The 14674-nt window shown below is 43.5% G+C and overlaps 1 protein-coding gene across 2 annotated transcripts in view; it reads right to left on the minus strand.

The window, feature by feature from the left end:
• LOC128497332 (sodium- and chloride-dependent transporter XTRP3-like) overlaps nucleotides 1-14674 on the minus strand; it is a 169209-nt gene that overhangs the window by 75566 nt on the left and 78969 nt on the right. For both annotated transcript variants that reach the window (XM_053467323.1, XM_053467322.1), the window contains exon 3: nucleotides 13819-13910. In XM_053467323.1, the coding sequence (XP_053323298.1) occupies nucleotides 13819-13910 (92 nt within the window). The remainder of the gene's footprint in view (nucleotides 1-13818; nucleotides 13911-14674) is intronic.

Below are 14674 nucleotides of genomic sequence, written 5' to 3' on the forward strand. Positions count from 1 at the left end.
AAAACTTTCTCTTCCAAAACAATGCTTTCCACAACTTTCCAAGTAAAACTTGCATGTTTTACTGCATACATGAGACTTCTGTTACAGAGGAGAGATTCACAAAGGCTTCCTCTGCAGAGCATAGAATGCTGTTGATTGGTCGTATAACCAATGATGTGCTACCATGGCAACTACTGCAAAATATTGTAAATCAGCTTGTCAGGATGAAGGAAAATGTCTGATTCTTGCTAACATGAGTCACAGAACAGTTGCCCACTTACTGTCAAGCCCTCAACAAAAAATAACAACATTATTTTTTGACCCCTTAACGACCAATGACACGCCAGGCACGTTGCGGAAAAACAGTCACTTAACGGCCAATGTCGTGCCTGGCACGTCATGGCATTACACAAGCTTAGAAACAATGTTTCTAAGGAGTCGATGCCCTTTTTAAAAGAGTTTAGGAGGCGATCAATTATTGTCTTCTAAGCTTCAATGGTGTCGCGGAAATGTCTCTATAGCGAGGCATTCAGCGAAACCAAAAACCGACCCCATGATGCACTGTGGCCGCCCAGCTTTCTTTTTTTTTTTTGAACTTAAAATTTTTATTGTAAAAACAGCGCAGAACAGCACACAAATATACAATGTCACAGCAAAGTGGGCATGAATAACATCACAACCAGACAATAGACAACAGTGGAAATACATAATTGGTCAAAATAGATGAAGCACAGCGACATCCATTAGAGAGGAAAGAACCATCAATCCACTGAATAGAAAATAGCCCTGAGAGCCTAGCACCGTAGTAAAACTGCACAATGGCAGAAATCTCAAAAGGTGAAAGGCGCCATTGAAAATAATACATTACAGAAATAAACACAAAAAAAAAAGACAACAAGAAAACAAGTTTGGATCAGGACAGGAAATCATATCAGGAGCAACCAGGGCGCTGGCAGGGCGCATGAAGTAAGGACCCCATCAAACAATATATCACAATGAGAAAAACTAGAAAATGAAACAAAAATAAGAGAGAGACCGAACTCGACCAATCTAGACCTCCCAACTCATCAGACGTGCCACAAGGGCGAGAGCTGGATTTGGGACCAGGGAGCCCAAATTTTATCATACAGAGGGAGCAGCTGCTCATTCTGAAAAGAAAGCTTTTCAAAAACATGTGTGCGGTCGAGATGGAGGAGAATGTCAGGGAGGCGAGGGACCAAGGGCGATTTCCAATTACGAGCAATCAATAGCTTCATAGATAAAAAAAAAAATGAATAACCAGTTTCCGGGTGGCCGAGGGGAAATCATCCGGGAACATGTGGAGGAGAGCCAATTGCGGAGTACAGGGGAGAGGAATACCTAATTCAGACTCTAATAAATGGAATAACTTCTCCCATACAGCAAATATCGGAGGGCACAACCACCACACATGTACCACCGAACCAACCTCCATACAGCCCTTCCAGCACATAGGGGAGCAAGAAGGAAACATATGAGCTAAGCGTTGTGGGGTGAGATACCATCTGCAGACCAATTTCTTTTGTAGTTCAATATGATTAAGGCAATGCGAGACCCCTCTCTTTGCTTCCTCCGAGGAAAGCCACGTCTCAAGCTCAAAGGGGGTGTGTAAATCTCTTTTCCACGCCAACATGTGAGGGAGCTTGTTCTCCCAATGGTACTGCAGGAGAGAAGTATAACAGAAGGAGATCATCCCCGTAAAAGAGGCAGGTTTACAACACGCATGTACTATAGGGTCGTCAGAGAAAGTGTTAATCGTAAATAAGGAGGAGTGTGACTGTAACAAATGGGTTAAGTAACCCTAATGTCGGAGAACGAGCGCAGAGTCCCTTTATCAAACAGATCCCCCACGCGCAGAGGAAACCTACCCCCCCAGCCCAGCAAGCGGAGATTGGGAACAAGAAGTTCCAAGGAACTAAGCGGAGTGGCTCTAGTAATATGAAGCAAAGAAGGCCTACGTTTAGCCACTTCACCCCATATCTGAAACGCACACAGTGTGGTGGGAGGGAGAGGAGACAACTTGGGCCTGAGACGAGGTGGGAGCCATAACAATTGGGAGACCGAGTACGGTAGAATCTGAAGATTCTCCTGTCTAACCCATTGAGGAAGATTGCCTTGATAATGAAATAAAAGCGTTTGAGAAAGGATGGTGGCACGGTAATAAGCAAGAATATCCGGGGCCCCTAAGCCACCCTTGAACCTGGGAGAATAAAAGGCACTCCTGGAGATGCGTGACCTACCCCTAACATGAATAAAATCAGTGAGTGTTCTCTGCATGTGTAACAAAAAGGAACGGGGAATACTGGTCGGGACTGCCCTAAAGGTGTACAACAACCGCGGCAAAATCACCATCTTGACAGAGGAGATGCGGCCCAGCCAAGAGAGATCAAAGGAGCGCCAACGATGAATATCAGTGAGAATTTGCTTCCAAAGGGAACGAACATTGAAATCATGCAATTTAGAGATGTTACGAGGCAACTTAATACCGAGATAGGAAAGGTAATCCTTCCTCCAGTCAAAAGCATAAGAGGCACGGAGCGAACTGGACAGCTGATCAGGTAAGTTAAGTGACATTGCTTGAGTTTTGTGCACATTGATCTTATGGTAAGAAATCGCAGCATATTGCTGGAAATGGTGGAGTAGTGACGGCAGCGAAGCGGAAGGAGAAGTAATAGAAGCCAAAATATCATCAGCAAACAACCCCAGCGTAACGTCTGCCCCGAGTTTAGAAGGAAAACCCTTAATCCTAGGATCGGAGCGAATGTGTTGAGCCAGGGGTTCCAAGGCCAGCGTATACAATAGCAGGGAGAGCGGACAGCCCTGGCGCGTCCCATTAGAAATCATAAAAGGAGAAGAAAGGAAGCCCGAATAGGATACCGAAGCCAAGGGAGAAGAGTAGAGAGCCATTATCGAACGGATCAAGGGAGGTGAAAAAGCAAATTTGGAAAGTACCGAAGATAAAAATTGCCAATGAAGGCGGTCGAAAGCCTTTTCCGTGTCAAAGGATAGCAGGACACCCGGGATCTTAGCAGTGGAAGCCTGCCACAATACATTGATCAATGTGTTATCGTTCGCTTGCCTTTGGCGCACGAAACCGACTTGGTCGGAGTGCAGTAGGGAAGGGAGTAACGGGGAAAGTCTATTCGCGATAAGTTTTGCGTAAAGTTTGACATCATTATTTAACAGTGAAATGGGGCGAAAATTTTCACAGCTATCCATAGATTTACCGGGTTTAGGGATCGTGACAATATGGGCGTATAAGTTTTCAGAGGGAATATGGCCCTTGGTCATAAAAGACTGAAACAAAGAAAGAAGGTGGGGACCCAAAACCGGAAAAAGGGTCTTATAGTAAAAGCACGTTAAACCATCAGGCCCTGGAGCCGAATTTTTCTTCAGCATGCGGACTGTGGATTGGAGTTCATCTAAGGTCAGGGGGGCCTCTAGTTGTGAAACCATCTCCTTCGTAAGGGTAGGCAAAGACACGGAGTCAAGGTACGTATTAATAGAGGAGAGAGTGGGTTGAGGCGTAGAAGCATCATCCCGTAAGTTATACAAGGAAGAGTAGAAAGAGGCAAACCTATCCGCTATATGAGACGGGTTTTTAAGCGGGAGTCCCTGTGGCGACAAGACAAATTGAGGACGCGCCAGGGCCATCGAATGTCTGAGCTTATTAGCCAACATAGAGTCGGCTTTATTACCCTTAGAGTAAAAGCGCTGACGCACACGCAGCAGCATGCGAGACGTGTATTCGGCCTGAATCGTGGACAGTTTAAGCTTTATAGCAGCAATGTCAGCAATCAATTGATCAGAGGGGTTTTGTTTATTCAGGGATTCTAAATCATAAAGCTGTAAAAGTAAGGAGTCCTTATCATCCGCCATGGCCCGTTGCTTCTTCAAATGAGAAGCAATACTAATAAACCGACCACGAATGACCGCTTTGTGGGCATTCCACAATGTCCCTATGGAGGTTTGGGATTGGATTGGTTTTCAGCAAAATACAGGCCCAAATGAGAATGTATCTGAGATTGGACCTCCATATCAGAAATAAGGGAATTATTCAGGCGCCAAGACCCCTTGCCAACAAAAGAATGATCTACCCTAAGCGAGAGAAACACTGGCGCATGATCCGACCAATTTATAACACCAATAGAGCAGTCCCAAACCAGTTGGAGTGTATGTTTGTCAACCAAAATATGATCAATTCTAGTGTAAGACTTATGCACTGCCGAAAAAAAAGAATAGTCCCTGTCAGTGGGGTGACGTAAGCGCCATGTATCATAAAGCTGAAAGGTGTGAAAGGACTTAGTAAGAGAAGTAGCCAACGACTTCACTTGTTTACCATAACCGCCCCTAAAAGTAGTGGAAGTGTCTAATGTAGGGTCCAGAAGAGCGTTTAGGTCACCACCCAGAACCAGACGGCCTTTTTTCAGGCAATCAATCTTAGACAAAAGCTTAGTCACAAAGTGCAGTTGCGACGTGTTAGGTGTGTAAAAGGAGACTAGAGTGTATTCGTGTGAGTTGATAATGCAATTAAGAATCAGAAATCTCCCCTGGGGGTCAGCCGTCTTCCTAAGTAGTTGAAACGATAGGTGTCTTGACAAAAAAATAGAAACACCCGCTGTACAACTCTTGGCCATCGAATGAAAATGCCACGGGAAATCTTTGGGAAAGTATGGTGGGGGCTTGGATTGCTTAAAGTGCGTTTCTTGGAGACATAAAATGTGTGCATGAGCTTTTTTGGCCTCCGAGTATAACATCCGCCGTTTGTGAGGCGTGTTGAGCCCATTAACATTAAGGGACATTACATTAATAGCCGCCATCAGGAGAATATGGAAGGAGCACTAGAGGCTGCACACAGGGTGACAAAAGAAAAAGGGCCAAGACACAAAAAGAAAACAAAATGACGCAGACCCCCAGGGAAGACCGCCGAATAGCAACAAGAGAAAAAGATCGCGCCCGGTCTCTGTACATAACTCTGTACATAACGGTATTACCGAGAAACAACATAAGATACACAAAGAAATCAGGAAGCCTGAGAAAAATATGCATGCGAATACATTCCATCGGTCAGAAGGGTCACAATGCGCAAAAAGATATGACAAAAGGTAGGTATAATATGCGTCCGATAGCTGATCCAAAACAAAACAAAAATAATATGTAAACAAAAACAGAACAAACGGAAACATGTTCCGAAAATCACGACCTAGGGAGCAGGAGGCCGCCCAAGGGGGGAGGCAGATAGAGAACCCTGTGTACCGAAAACAGGGCTCCCAAGAGAGGAGAGGAGCTCGAACGTGGGAGCTAGTGTGAGAGCGTGCAAGAGGAGACCTCCGGCACTAATACCACAAAAACTATGAAAGGAAATCATATATAAACAAACCATGGTGCATGTATATGAGAGAAAGAAAAAGGAAAGAAAGAAAAAAAAAAGGAAAGAAGAAGAAAAAAAAAAAAAAGGGGGGGGGGGAAGGGCAACAAAAGAAATGGGGCCAATGTATACCAGAGGAAGGCTGAAAATAGAAGTAACCAAATAGAATGTTATATGGACAATAATGTGGTGTAAAAAAAAAGGCCGGCATAGGCAAAAACAAAAAGAATAAACAAAAAAACGAAAAACTGCTCGGGACCTCGAAGAATATGCAGATGGCTCGCTCAACAGGACAATGTGTAGAGTGTAGTGTAAAAAAGAAAGAAAACATGTAGGCAACAAAGGAAATAAAAAACGCTAGCAATGTCTACAGCATCTCACATATAAGCCGGCAGCAACGTAAATGAGTCCCGTGGAGCAGAGACACCATCTGGAGACGCCGCTGGTCAGCCGCAGGACACGAACACATCCCACATCGGAAAGTCACAGAGACAGGCGAAGCGGGGGAGCCGAAAAACAAACCCCCAAATGTTCGGTCTTCATCTGTCGGCGTCCTCCGCGAATGAAGCGATGAGGCCACTCTCAGCCCGGCAAACTCGCCCACTACCGTAGAGCGGTGGGCAGTGGTAGAGGCAGCAAAAAGAAGGCCCGGGGAGCGAGGGCGACATCTACCGGCAGATCCAAACAGTCGAGGAGGCTCAGCCGAAACAATCCCGGCAAACATCGAAAGAGGGGTCCCAGCATGTCACAAACATAAAAAAAAAAAAAAATCCAGCAACCCGGCAAACCTTAGGGAGCGGAGCGCGCAGTGGACACCGTAGACCATTCCCGTGCCAATCGCTTAGGTGAGGAGGCTGTAGAGCGAGAAGGCGGTGGAACCGAGGGAAGGTTTTGTGGTTGTACATCAAAGCCCCAATTCGCCAATAAGGCCATACCGTCCTTGGGAGACCGAATCGAGTGAGTCATACCGTCCCGAGAAATCAGGAGGCGAGTAGGGAAACCCCACTTGTATGAGATTTTGTGGAAGCGTAGTGTAGCTGTGATCGCAGACAGGGATTTTCTGTGCTGCAGTGTAAATTGTGAGAGGTCATTAAAAAGTTGCAAATGGCGATACCGCTCAGGAATGTCCGTGTTGAGTCTCACCTTGGACATGAACTGTTCCTTGAGCTCGTAGTAGTGTATCCTCAGTATAACATCACGAGGAGGGGAACCCTTCAATGATTTAGGGCGCGGCAGGCGATGTATACGGTCAATATGTATGTCAGCCGTGTCGGGAAGATCCAGCACCTCACGCATGAAGGAGGAAACATAGGCCCGTAGGTCGCCCGGCAATACATCCTCAGAAATCCCACGAATGCGAACATTGTTACGGCGTGACCTGTCCTCCAAATCACTCAGTTTCAGGCGTAGGGAGTCGACTTCAGCCTGGAGAGAATCGCACACATCCACTACCGTATTATGGGCGGCGGAGAAGTCCTCCATTTTGTTTTCTAGGTGGCTTGTTCTGTCTCCCAAGTCCTGCAGGTCCCTCTGAACAGCAGAGAAGGTTTCCTCAATGTCATGACGAAACTTGTGTCTCATCTCCTCCAACAGCAGTTTCATGGATGTAATGGTAACCGCTTGATTTTCAGAATCGTCCGTGGAAGGAGTCGGCGAGGCCGGTTGGAGAGCAGGGTCTGGAAGCAACGTGGGATCATCTTCCTCCCCCCCTCCACGCGCCGACTGCAAAGCGCGGGAAGCCGCCTTTCTCTTCGGCTTAGGCTCAAAAAAGCCAGGTAAGTTTTGGGCAGACGATCGATTCGAAGACGATCGAAGCAAAAAAAACGCAACCAGGTGCCAAAAATGTAGTATATACTGCAAATATAGAACAAAATCCGGAGGAGCTCCACCAACTTGCGTCCTACTGCTTAGCCATCCAAGCCACGCCCCACCGCCCAGCTTTCTAATCACAATGTTATAACGATGAAGTAACACTTAGGACAAGAGGGCAGTATGACCAGATATTAAAGTTCCAAGTTGAAAAATATGAACTTCCCAAATGTGGCATTTTACCTAAGAAACAACCCAGCAAACCCATGTATGGATGCTATCACTGTACTCGGGAGATTTTGCTGAACACATATTGGGATGGTGTGTGACAGTGGCATATACCAGGAGCTGTAAATTCACACCTGAAGTACAATTTGTGTGATAAAAACACAAAATAAATTACTACTGCAAAGTTTGACAAAGGGTGGTAGTTTTTATTATGAAATTTGCATGTGACTTAATATTTACTAGTAAAACTTTTTTACTATAGGGTAGTCTTATATTCAGGCTTTCTTTTTTTTTCCTAAATGAATATTCAGATTTTGAGGGGTCATCTTATAATAGAGCAAATACGATATATATGTATATAGATATATTTTCAAACCTTTCACATTTTGGGGAAACTAAGTCGCATAGTAATAGATGCAAACATCCTGTGTTAATTTGCATATGTCACGGCATTGTATTGCAATTTAGAACCTCAAAGTAAAAGCAGACATTTCAAAGTGGGTTTTATGCCATCAGTACATGCCATAGTGTGTTGAATTTTAATGTGGCATTTGTTCCGTAAATTGTGCAGAGAGAACCAAAAAACTGATTAGCACAAAGAGAGATGGCAGACTGTCCAAATAAGAAAAAGAAGCACTTCACCCCAGACTACATAAAAAGTGTAAAAAAAACCCGACATTCTAGCTCGCTGCACTGTTTGCATCAGTGATTTCTTAATTCCCCATGGTGGGTTAAATGACCTAGTGAGATTAATAGGTGTGCATAAATCTATTACAGTCTCACATTATTTTAATTATATATATATATATATATATATATATATATATATATATATATATATATATATATATATATATATATATTAAGGAGCTACTGTATTGTATGTAGGTGGTGAGGCCAAACTCCCTGTAGACATGTGTAAAGTAGTTATTGAATAAAAACAATACTCCATAGGTTGAATAATAAGGTAATATAATATAGTATAATTTAATGCGAAAAGGTGTTAGTACATATTTTAAAATGACTGTAAAAGACATGTTGATCAGTGATGTAACCAGAGTTGCAGTCGCCCGGGACAAAATAAAAATTTTGCCCCACCCCCATGTAACCTTTCCCCGCCGTGACAAATATCAACTGTTTAAATTTTGCTAAGATGCACCATTTGAACACAACCCCTTATCAAACAGTTAATGTAATGTAGCTGTTCTTCTATATATGTTTTTTTTGTGTACCTAACACTAAATAAAAAAGTGATCAGTATTAGCTGACTGAAAAGAATGAGAGTCTTCAGGCAAATGAGCGAAGGATATAAAGTGTTTAAATTTTGCTAAGATGGACAGTTTGCTTGTACAGTCCCTAATCAAACAGTTGGGCTACTAGGCTGTAGTTGTCTAATGTCGAATTGTTCCTTATATACTTTTCATATATATATATATAGTTTAGATTTAGGCTATTTTTGCCTAATAGGTGTCACTGGTCTGCATCACAATTTAGGCTATTTTGGCCCAATAGATGTCACTGGTCTGGATCACAATTTAGGCTATTTTCCCTAATAGGTGTCACTGGTCTGGATCTCTATTTAGGCTATTGTGGCCCAATAGGTGTCACTGGTCTGGATCTCAGTTTAGGCTATTGTGGCCCAATAGGTGTCACTGGTCTGGATCTCAATTTAGGCAATTGTGGCCCAATAGATGTCACTGGTCTGGATCTCAATTTAGGCTATTATTTTTTTTTGCCTAGCAATAAAAAATAAACACCAGTGCACGTGAAATATGTAGTAAACAATACTTCCCAAAATCTGTACAGCTGCTGCCCAAAAAAACACTTCCTCAAATGTTCAACAATTCAAAAACCAACGATATTGAGGCGCTTGAAAATAAAAGGGAAAAATAACACACAATAGTGGAATACAATAGATAATATATGTAAAAATTAAAAAAAAAAAGGATGCACTCACAAAAAAGTAAATACGAAAAGCTCCTCAGGGGTTAAAGTTGATAATCTTTTTATTTCTTCATAAAATCTGTAGAAATTAACATAAAACCGAAATAATTCAAGTAATGCTAATCGCAATAAAGAAAATGCACTCACAGTCTTGCTGGCATAACCAAAATGTTATGCATAAAACACACAAATTAAAATCTGTAAAGCTTCAACACTGTGTAGGTGTCTCTCAACGCGTTTTGCCGTTTTGGCTTCCTCAGGAGAGTATTGTACGTAGAATCGGTGTTGATAATCACCTCGATCGATAAATAATAATAATAAAAATCCGTAGTCCCGGTGTATGTGTCCATCGTATATCCGTAGAGGTTGAAGATTGGCCAGCTGCAGAGTATGCCAGGCTAATGGCTGACACAATCCACCTAGCAATGGAGCGCTCGGAGATGTTCGAACCCCTGCTGGGACCAGAAACTGCCAAAAAACAGCTGAGAAGACTTGCGTAGGGGACGAGTCCGTTCCAGATAAATAGTAAAGCATCTCTTAAGGTCTAGAGTATGCAGAGCCTCCTCTTCAGCAGACCGTGGAGATGGAAAAAAGGTAGGCAACATGAACTCTTGGTTTCTATGAAAAGCCGACTGAACCTTAGGAGTTAACTCTGGAGGCAGAGATAGGACAACTTTCCCCCGAAAGAAACACAGGAGAGGATCTTGCATAGACAGAGTCTGAAGCTCGCTGATACGTCTAGCCGAGGTAATAGCCACCCAGGGAACCATCTTGGTGACTGGCCGTGGATGAAGTTAACCCCCAGCAAGGCACTGAGAGCAGAAATCTGGACCTTGAGTGTAGAAGGTTGTAGCCCAAGGTCAAATCCTTCTTGTAGAAACTCCAGATTCGATCCCGGGGAACAAGAGGCCGGTAGAATCTGTCTGGAATCACACGAACTTCAAAATCTTCTCCAGACTTTAATATATCTGAGGGAGGTCACCCTCTTCCTACTGTGAAGAAGAGTCTCAGTCACTGAAGCAGAAAAGCCCCAAGCCTTCAGGATCCTGCGCTCAACCTCCAGGCCTTCAGCTGGAAGATCTCTGGATGAGGGTGAAGAAACTGGCCCTGACAAAGAAGGTCTCTCCAAGCAGGGAGCCTCACAGGGCTGTCGACATTGAGGTTTATTAAGAGCACTGAGCATTTTTAGATTTCATGAAAACCTTTTTAGGCTTATCCTCAACAGAGGGAGACTCAGAATTATCAGGAGCCAACATAATAGTAAATAGTAATAGTAACACCAGATGCGACAGCAGGAACTGAAAAGTAAAGTACCTACTCACCCATCCATTTAACCCCTTCGTGACAAAGGCTGATTTTACTTTTTGTACCCTTCGTGGCAATGGCCGTTTTAACATTTCTGCGCTGCTCGTGTTTAGCTGTAATTTTCTTCTTTCCCCGTTTACTGAACCCACACACATTAGATATTGTTTTTTTCAGGACAAGAAGGGCTTTCTTTAGATTACATTGTTTTGATTGTATCATATTATTTACTATTAAAAAAAGTATAAAATATGGTGAAACATTTAGAAAAAATCTAACTTTCTAACTTTTAGTTGAAAAATATTTTACTCATCTATAAAAGGTAATAAAAAAACCTGCTAAATAGATTCTACTATTTGTCCTGAGTTTAGAAATACCCAATGTTTTTATGTTTTTTTGCTTTTTTCTACACATTATGGGGCAATAAGTACACGTAGCGTTTTGCTATTTCAAAGCCATTTTTTCCAAATCTGGTAATTCTTCCCCCATGTGCCATTTCGGGTATCTTTGAACCCGGCCAATGCAATTTACCCCATCAAGTCATATATTTTTGAAAACTGGACAGCCCAGGGTATTCCAAATGCTAGTATTTTAACCCTTTCCAAGCACTTATTCTACCATCAGCCTTTGTCAAACTTTATGGTAGTAATTTTTTTGCATTTGTTTTTTCACACACATTTTACTTCAGGTATGAATAAACAGGTTATGGTACATGTCACTATCATAAAACACCCCAATATGTGTTCATCAACATCTCCTGAGCGCAGTGATACCCCACATGAATGATTTTGCCTGGCTGTTTGGGGGCAAAAGGGCCACATTTGGGGCATGCGCATTTTTCAATGTTGAACTTTGGCATTTGGGGATCCACTGCCCATGCCCACTGCCGGGCCATTTCAGTATGCCCAACAAAACCATATATTTTTGAAAACTAGACACCACGGGGTATTTTAAATGCTGGTATTTTAACTCTTTGCATGCACACATTTTACCACCAGCATTTTTTCAAAGTTTGCAGTAGTATTTTTGTGTGTGTATTTTTCCCACACACACCTACTTTATGTATGAATTTACAGCTCCTGGTATATGCCGCTGTCACACGACACCCCAATGTGTGTTCAGCAACATCTCCTGAGCACAGTGATACCCCACATGCATGGGTTTGTCATTTTTTGGGGGAACTAAAAGGCCACATTTGGTACGTGTGCATTTTTCTTATTGGAAATTAGATGTGTGGCCATCCTTCCCCCCGTGTTAATTGGGACCTTGTTGAACCTGGCCAATTCAATTTACCCCATCAAATCATACATTTTTCAAAAGTAGACACCCCATGGGCATTTAATATGCCAGTATTTTAACTCTTTCCATGCGAGAATTGTTTTAAGCTAATGTGCTAATTTTAGGACTTGCTCACAAAAATATATTTTATCACACTGTGATTAGAAAGCTGAGCTCCATTGACTTGCATGGTTGAATGCAGTACCTGTATTCAACCTGCAAGTGGAGCCAGAGTTCTCTAGAGGGTCTGGAGCCCATCTAGCAAACTTTTTCATCTTTATTTTTTTTTTTCCTGGGCCGCCGCCATCTTGCTGATGGCGAAGATCACCGGCAGCTGCGGCTGTGACCGCTCTCTCTTTAAGTTTAGGAGGCGATCGTTGATCGCCTCCTAAACGCTTTTAAAACGGGCGTCTGCCGCCATACAAAGTATGGCGGATGTTGACGCCCCGGGGAGGGGCCAGAGATGGCCCCTTTGTGCCGATCATGGCGTTGCTGAATGCCTCGAGGTCGAGGCATTACAGCAAGGCCGTTTCGGTGCAGAAAGCGAAAATAGATCGCTTTCTGCACCCGTTTAAAGACGTGCCGGTCCTGGCACGTCAATTGTCGTTAACGACTTGATTTTCGGTGACGTACCCGGACCGGCAATTGTCATCAAGGGGTTAAATAGGAAGGTAATCAGACTGCAAGCCGCAACAGTGGTAATTTGGCACCAACATTTTTAAAATCGCCTGAAAACGAGGCTTGGAACGCACTTCTGGAAGTGTAATGCTCCTGGCCGGAAGAGACGCCATGATAGCTCCACCATGCTACGGTAGAAGCCACTGACCTGAACTCCTGCCATACCAACAAGGAGCAGCAGGCACCCACCATCCGGCTCAGGAGCAGGGGTATTCCCCCCCCCCAATGGGGAGTAGCCTGGTGACCCAGCTCCGCCTGGAGCTGGAGAAAATAATAAAGAGGAGACAAGTCCTCCCTACCTGATGTAGGGCAGGAGAAAAAACTGAGGATAGCAGGTGGGGAGGGACTTTTAAGTATCTCAGGTACAGGGGAGGAGTCTATCTATGTTTTACCAGGGATGGCAGGGAAAAATTGATCACTACCATAGGTAATATAGTGACAGCTAAGGACATTACAATATATTGGAAGAAAACAAGAGGCCATTCTAAAATACCAGGAGTGGATAAGGAAGGTAATGACCTAGAAGACTCTTTGGTAAAACAAAGTGCCCTAAGGAGGAATTGATAGAGATCAAACATCTTCTGGGGTCCTGTCAAGTGATAGCTGTCAGAAGACAACAAAGAAAGAAAGTCAGAACTGTTGTTCATCATCTACCAGAGACAAAAATTATCCAGAGATGAGACGCCTAAGACGCCAATAGCGCTTAGCAGTATTTCAATATTCTTGCTTATTTCTTGCAGATCTCGGATTGTTTATCATTGCTGCTCCTGTGCATGTTTCCCCTTTCACCAAGATGAATTTCCACATACTTGTCAACCAGCTATGCAACTTTCTTCCACAGTAGTAAGATAGACCCTATCCATTTTAAATGACAACTCCACAAAAGTGTCTTACAAGCTTCCCTGAAACATTCTTTAGTACGCATCAGGGTTGAAAGCAGACCCTGCCTTTGTTTTACCTTCTAGTAGTCCAGGCTTAGCTCCTCAGGTAATTCACAGTAGGGGCAAAGAGCTGGCCACGGCACAACTTGTGGAGAAAGTTGCTGTGCCTCTGTGTACACATATGGTTTGACTTTTAGGGTGCAAATTGCTGTATCACAATGAATCTACTTTACAGTTTTATGTCAACAATAATTAAACATGTTCATGCACTTAAATGTATTACAATAGTAGTATTTTATAAAACATATCTTGATAAAATAATTTTATACATACCTGGAATGAGTGAAATAGGTACCAGAAAGCCCAAGAATTTATTACATTGTAATAAATACACAGGAAAAATGATATCATAACACTGGCAATTCCTGTGGAAACATAAGATATATAAATGAGATGTAAGCATAGGTTTGTATTTATGTCTCTATGGCATTTCACCATGAAAATAATATGCATTACAAGTCTGGCCCAGGGGCGGACTGACCCATTGGACACTCCGGCACAGTGTCAAAATTTTAATATGCTTTCAATGAGCCTTTGCACTACCTAGCTTTAGTTCTTATTTACAGCGACAGGAAATATACCGTATTTGCTCGATTATAAGACGAGGTTTTTTTCAGAGAAAATGCTCTGAAAAATACCCCTCGTCTTATAATCGGTGTCGTCTTATAATCAGACCTCAAATGAGACTATGAGACGACTAAGATCCAGATCCCCCGTGCTTCTGAGTCCCCGGTGTGTAGCCGGGGCAGCGTGTAGATGTGTACGCGATTCGCGTAGAGCTCTACACGCTGCCCGGACTAAGCACCGGGCAGCGTGTAGAGCTCTATGCGATTCGCGTACACGAATTCCGCTGCAGCCGCGATGGACGCAGACAACCCCGCTGCTAGCCGCACCTCCTTCCGGCTGCAGCGTAAGTTGTCTACGCGAATCGTGTAGAGCTCTACACGCTGCCCCAGCTACATGACAGGGGACTCAGAAGCTCCGGTAAGTTTGGGGGGGCGAAGGAAGGGAGTGTTAAATGGGGGGGGGCATAAGGAATTTCTGTAGGCAGAGTGCTCTGTGAAATGCCTTTTAACCCCCTTAATGCCACTCTGCCTCCAGAAATGCCTTAAACCTCCCTATATGCTGC

Source organism: Spea bombifrons, chromosome 5 (genome assembly GCF_027358695.1).
Source record: "Spea bombifrons isolate aSpeBom1 chromosome 5, aSpeBom1.2.pri, whole genome shotgun sequence".
Lineage (NCBI taxonomy): Eukaryota > Metazoa > Chordata > Amphibia > Anura > Pelobatidae > Spea > Spea bombifrons.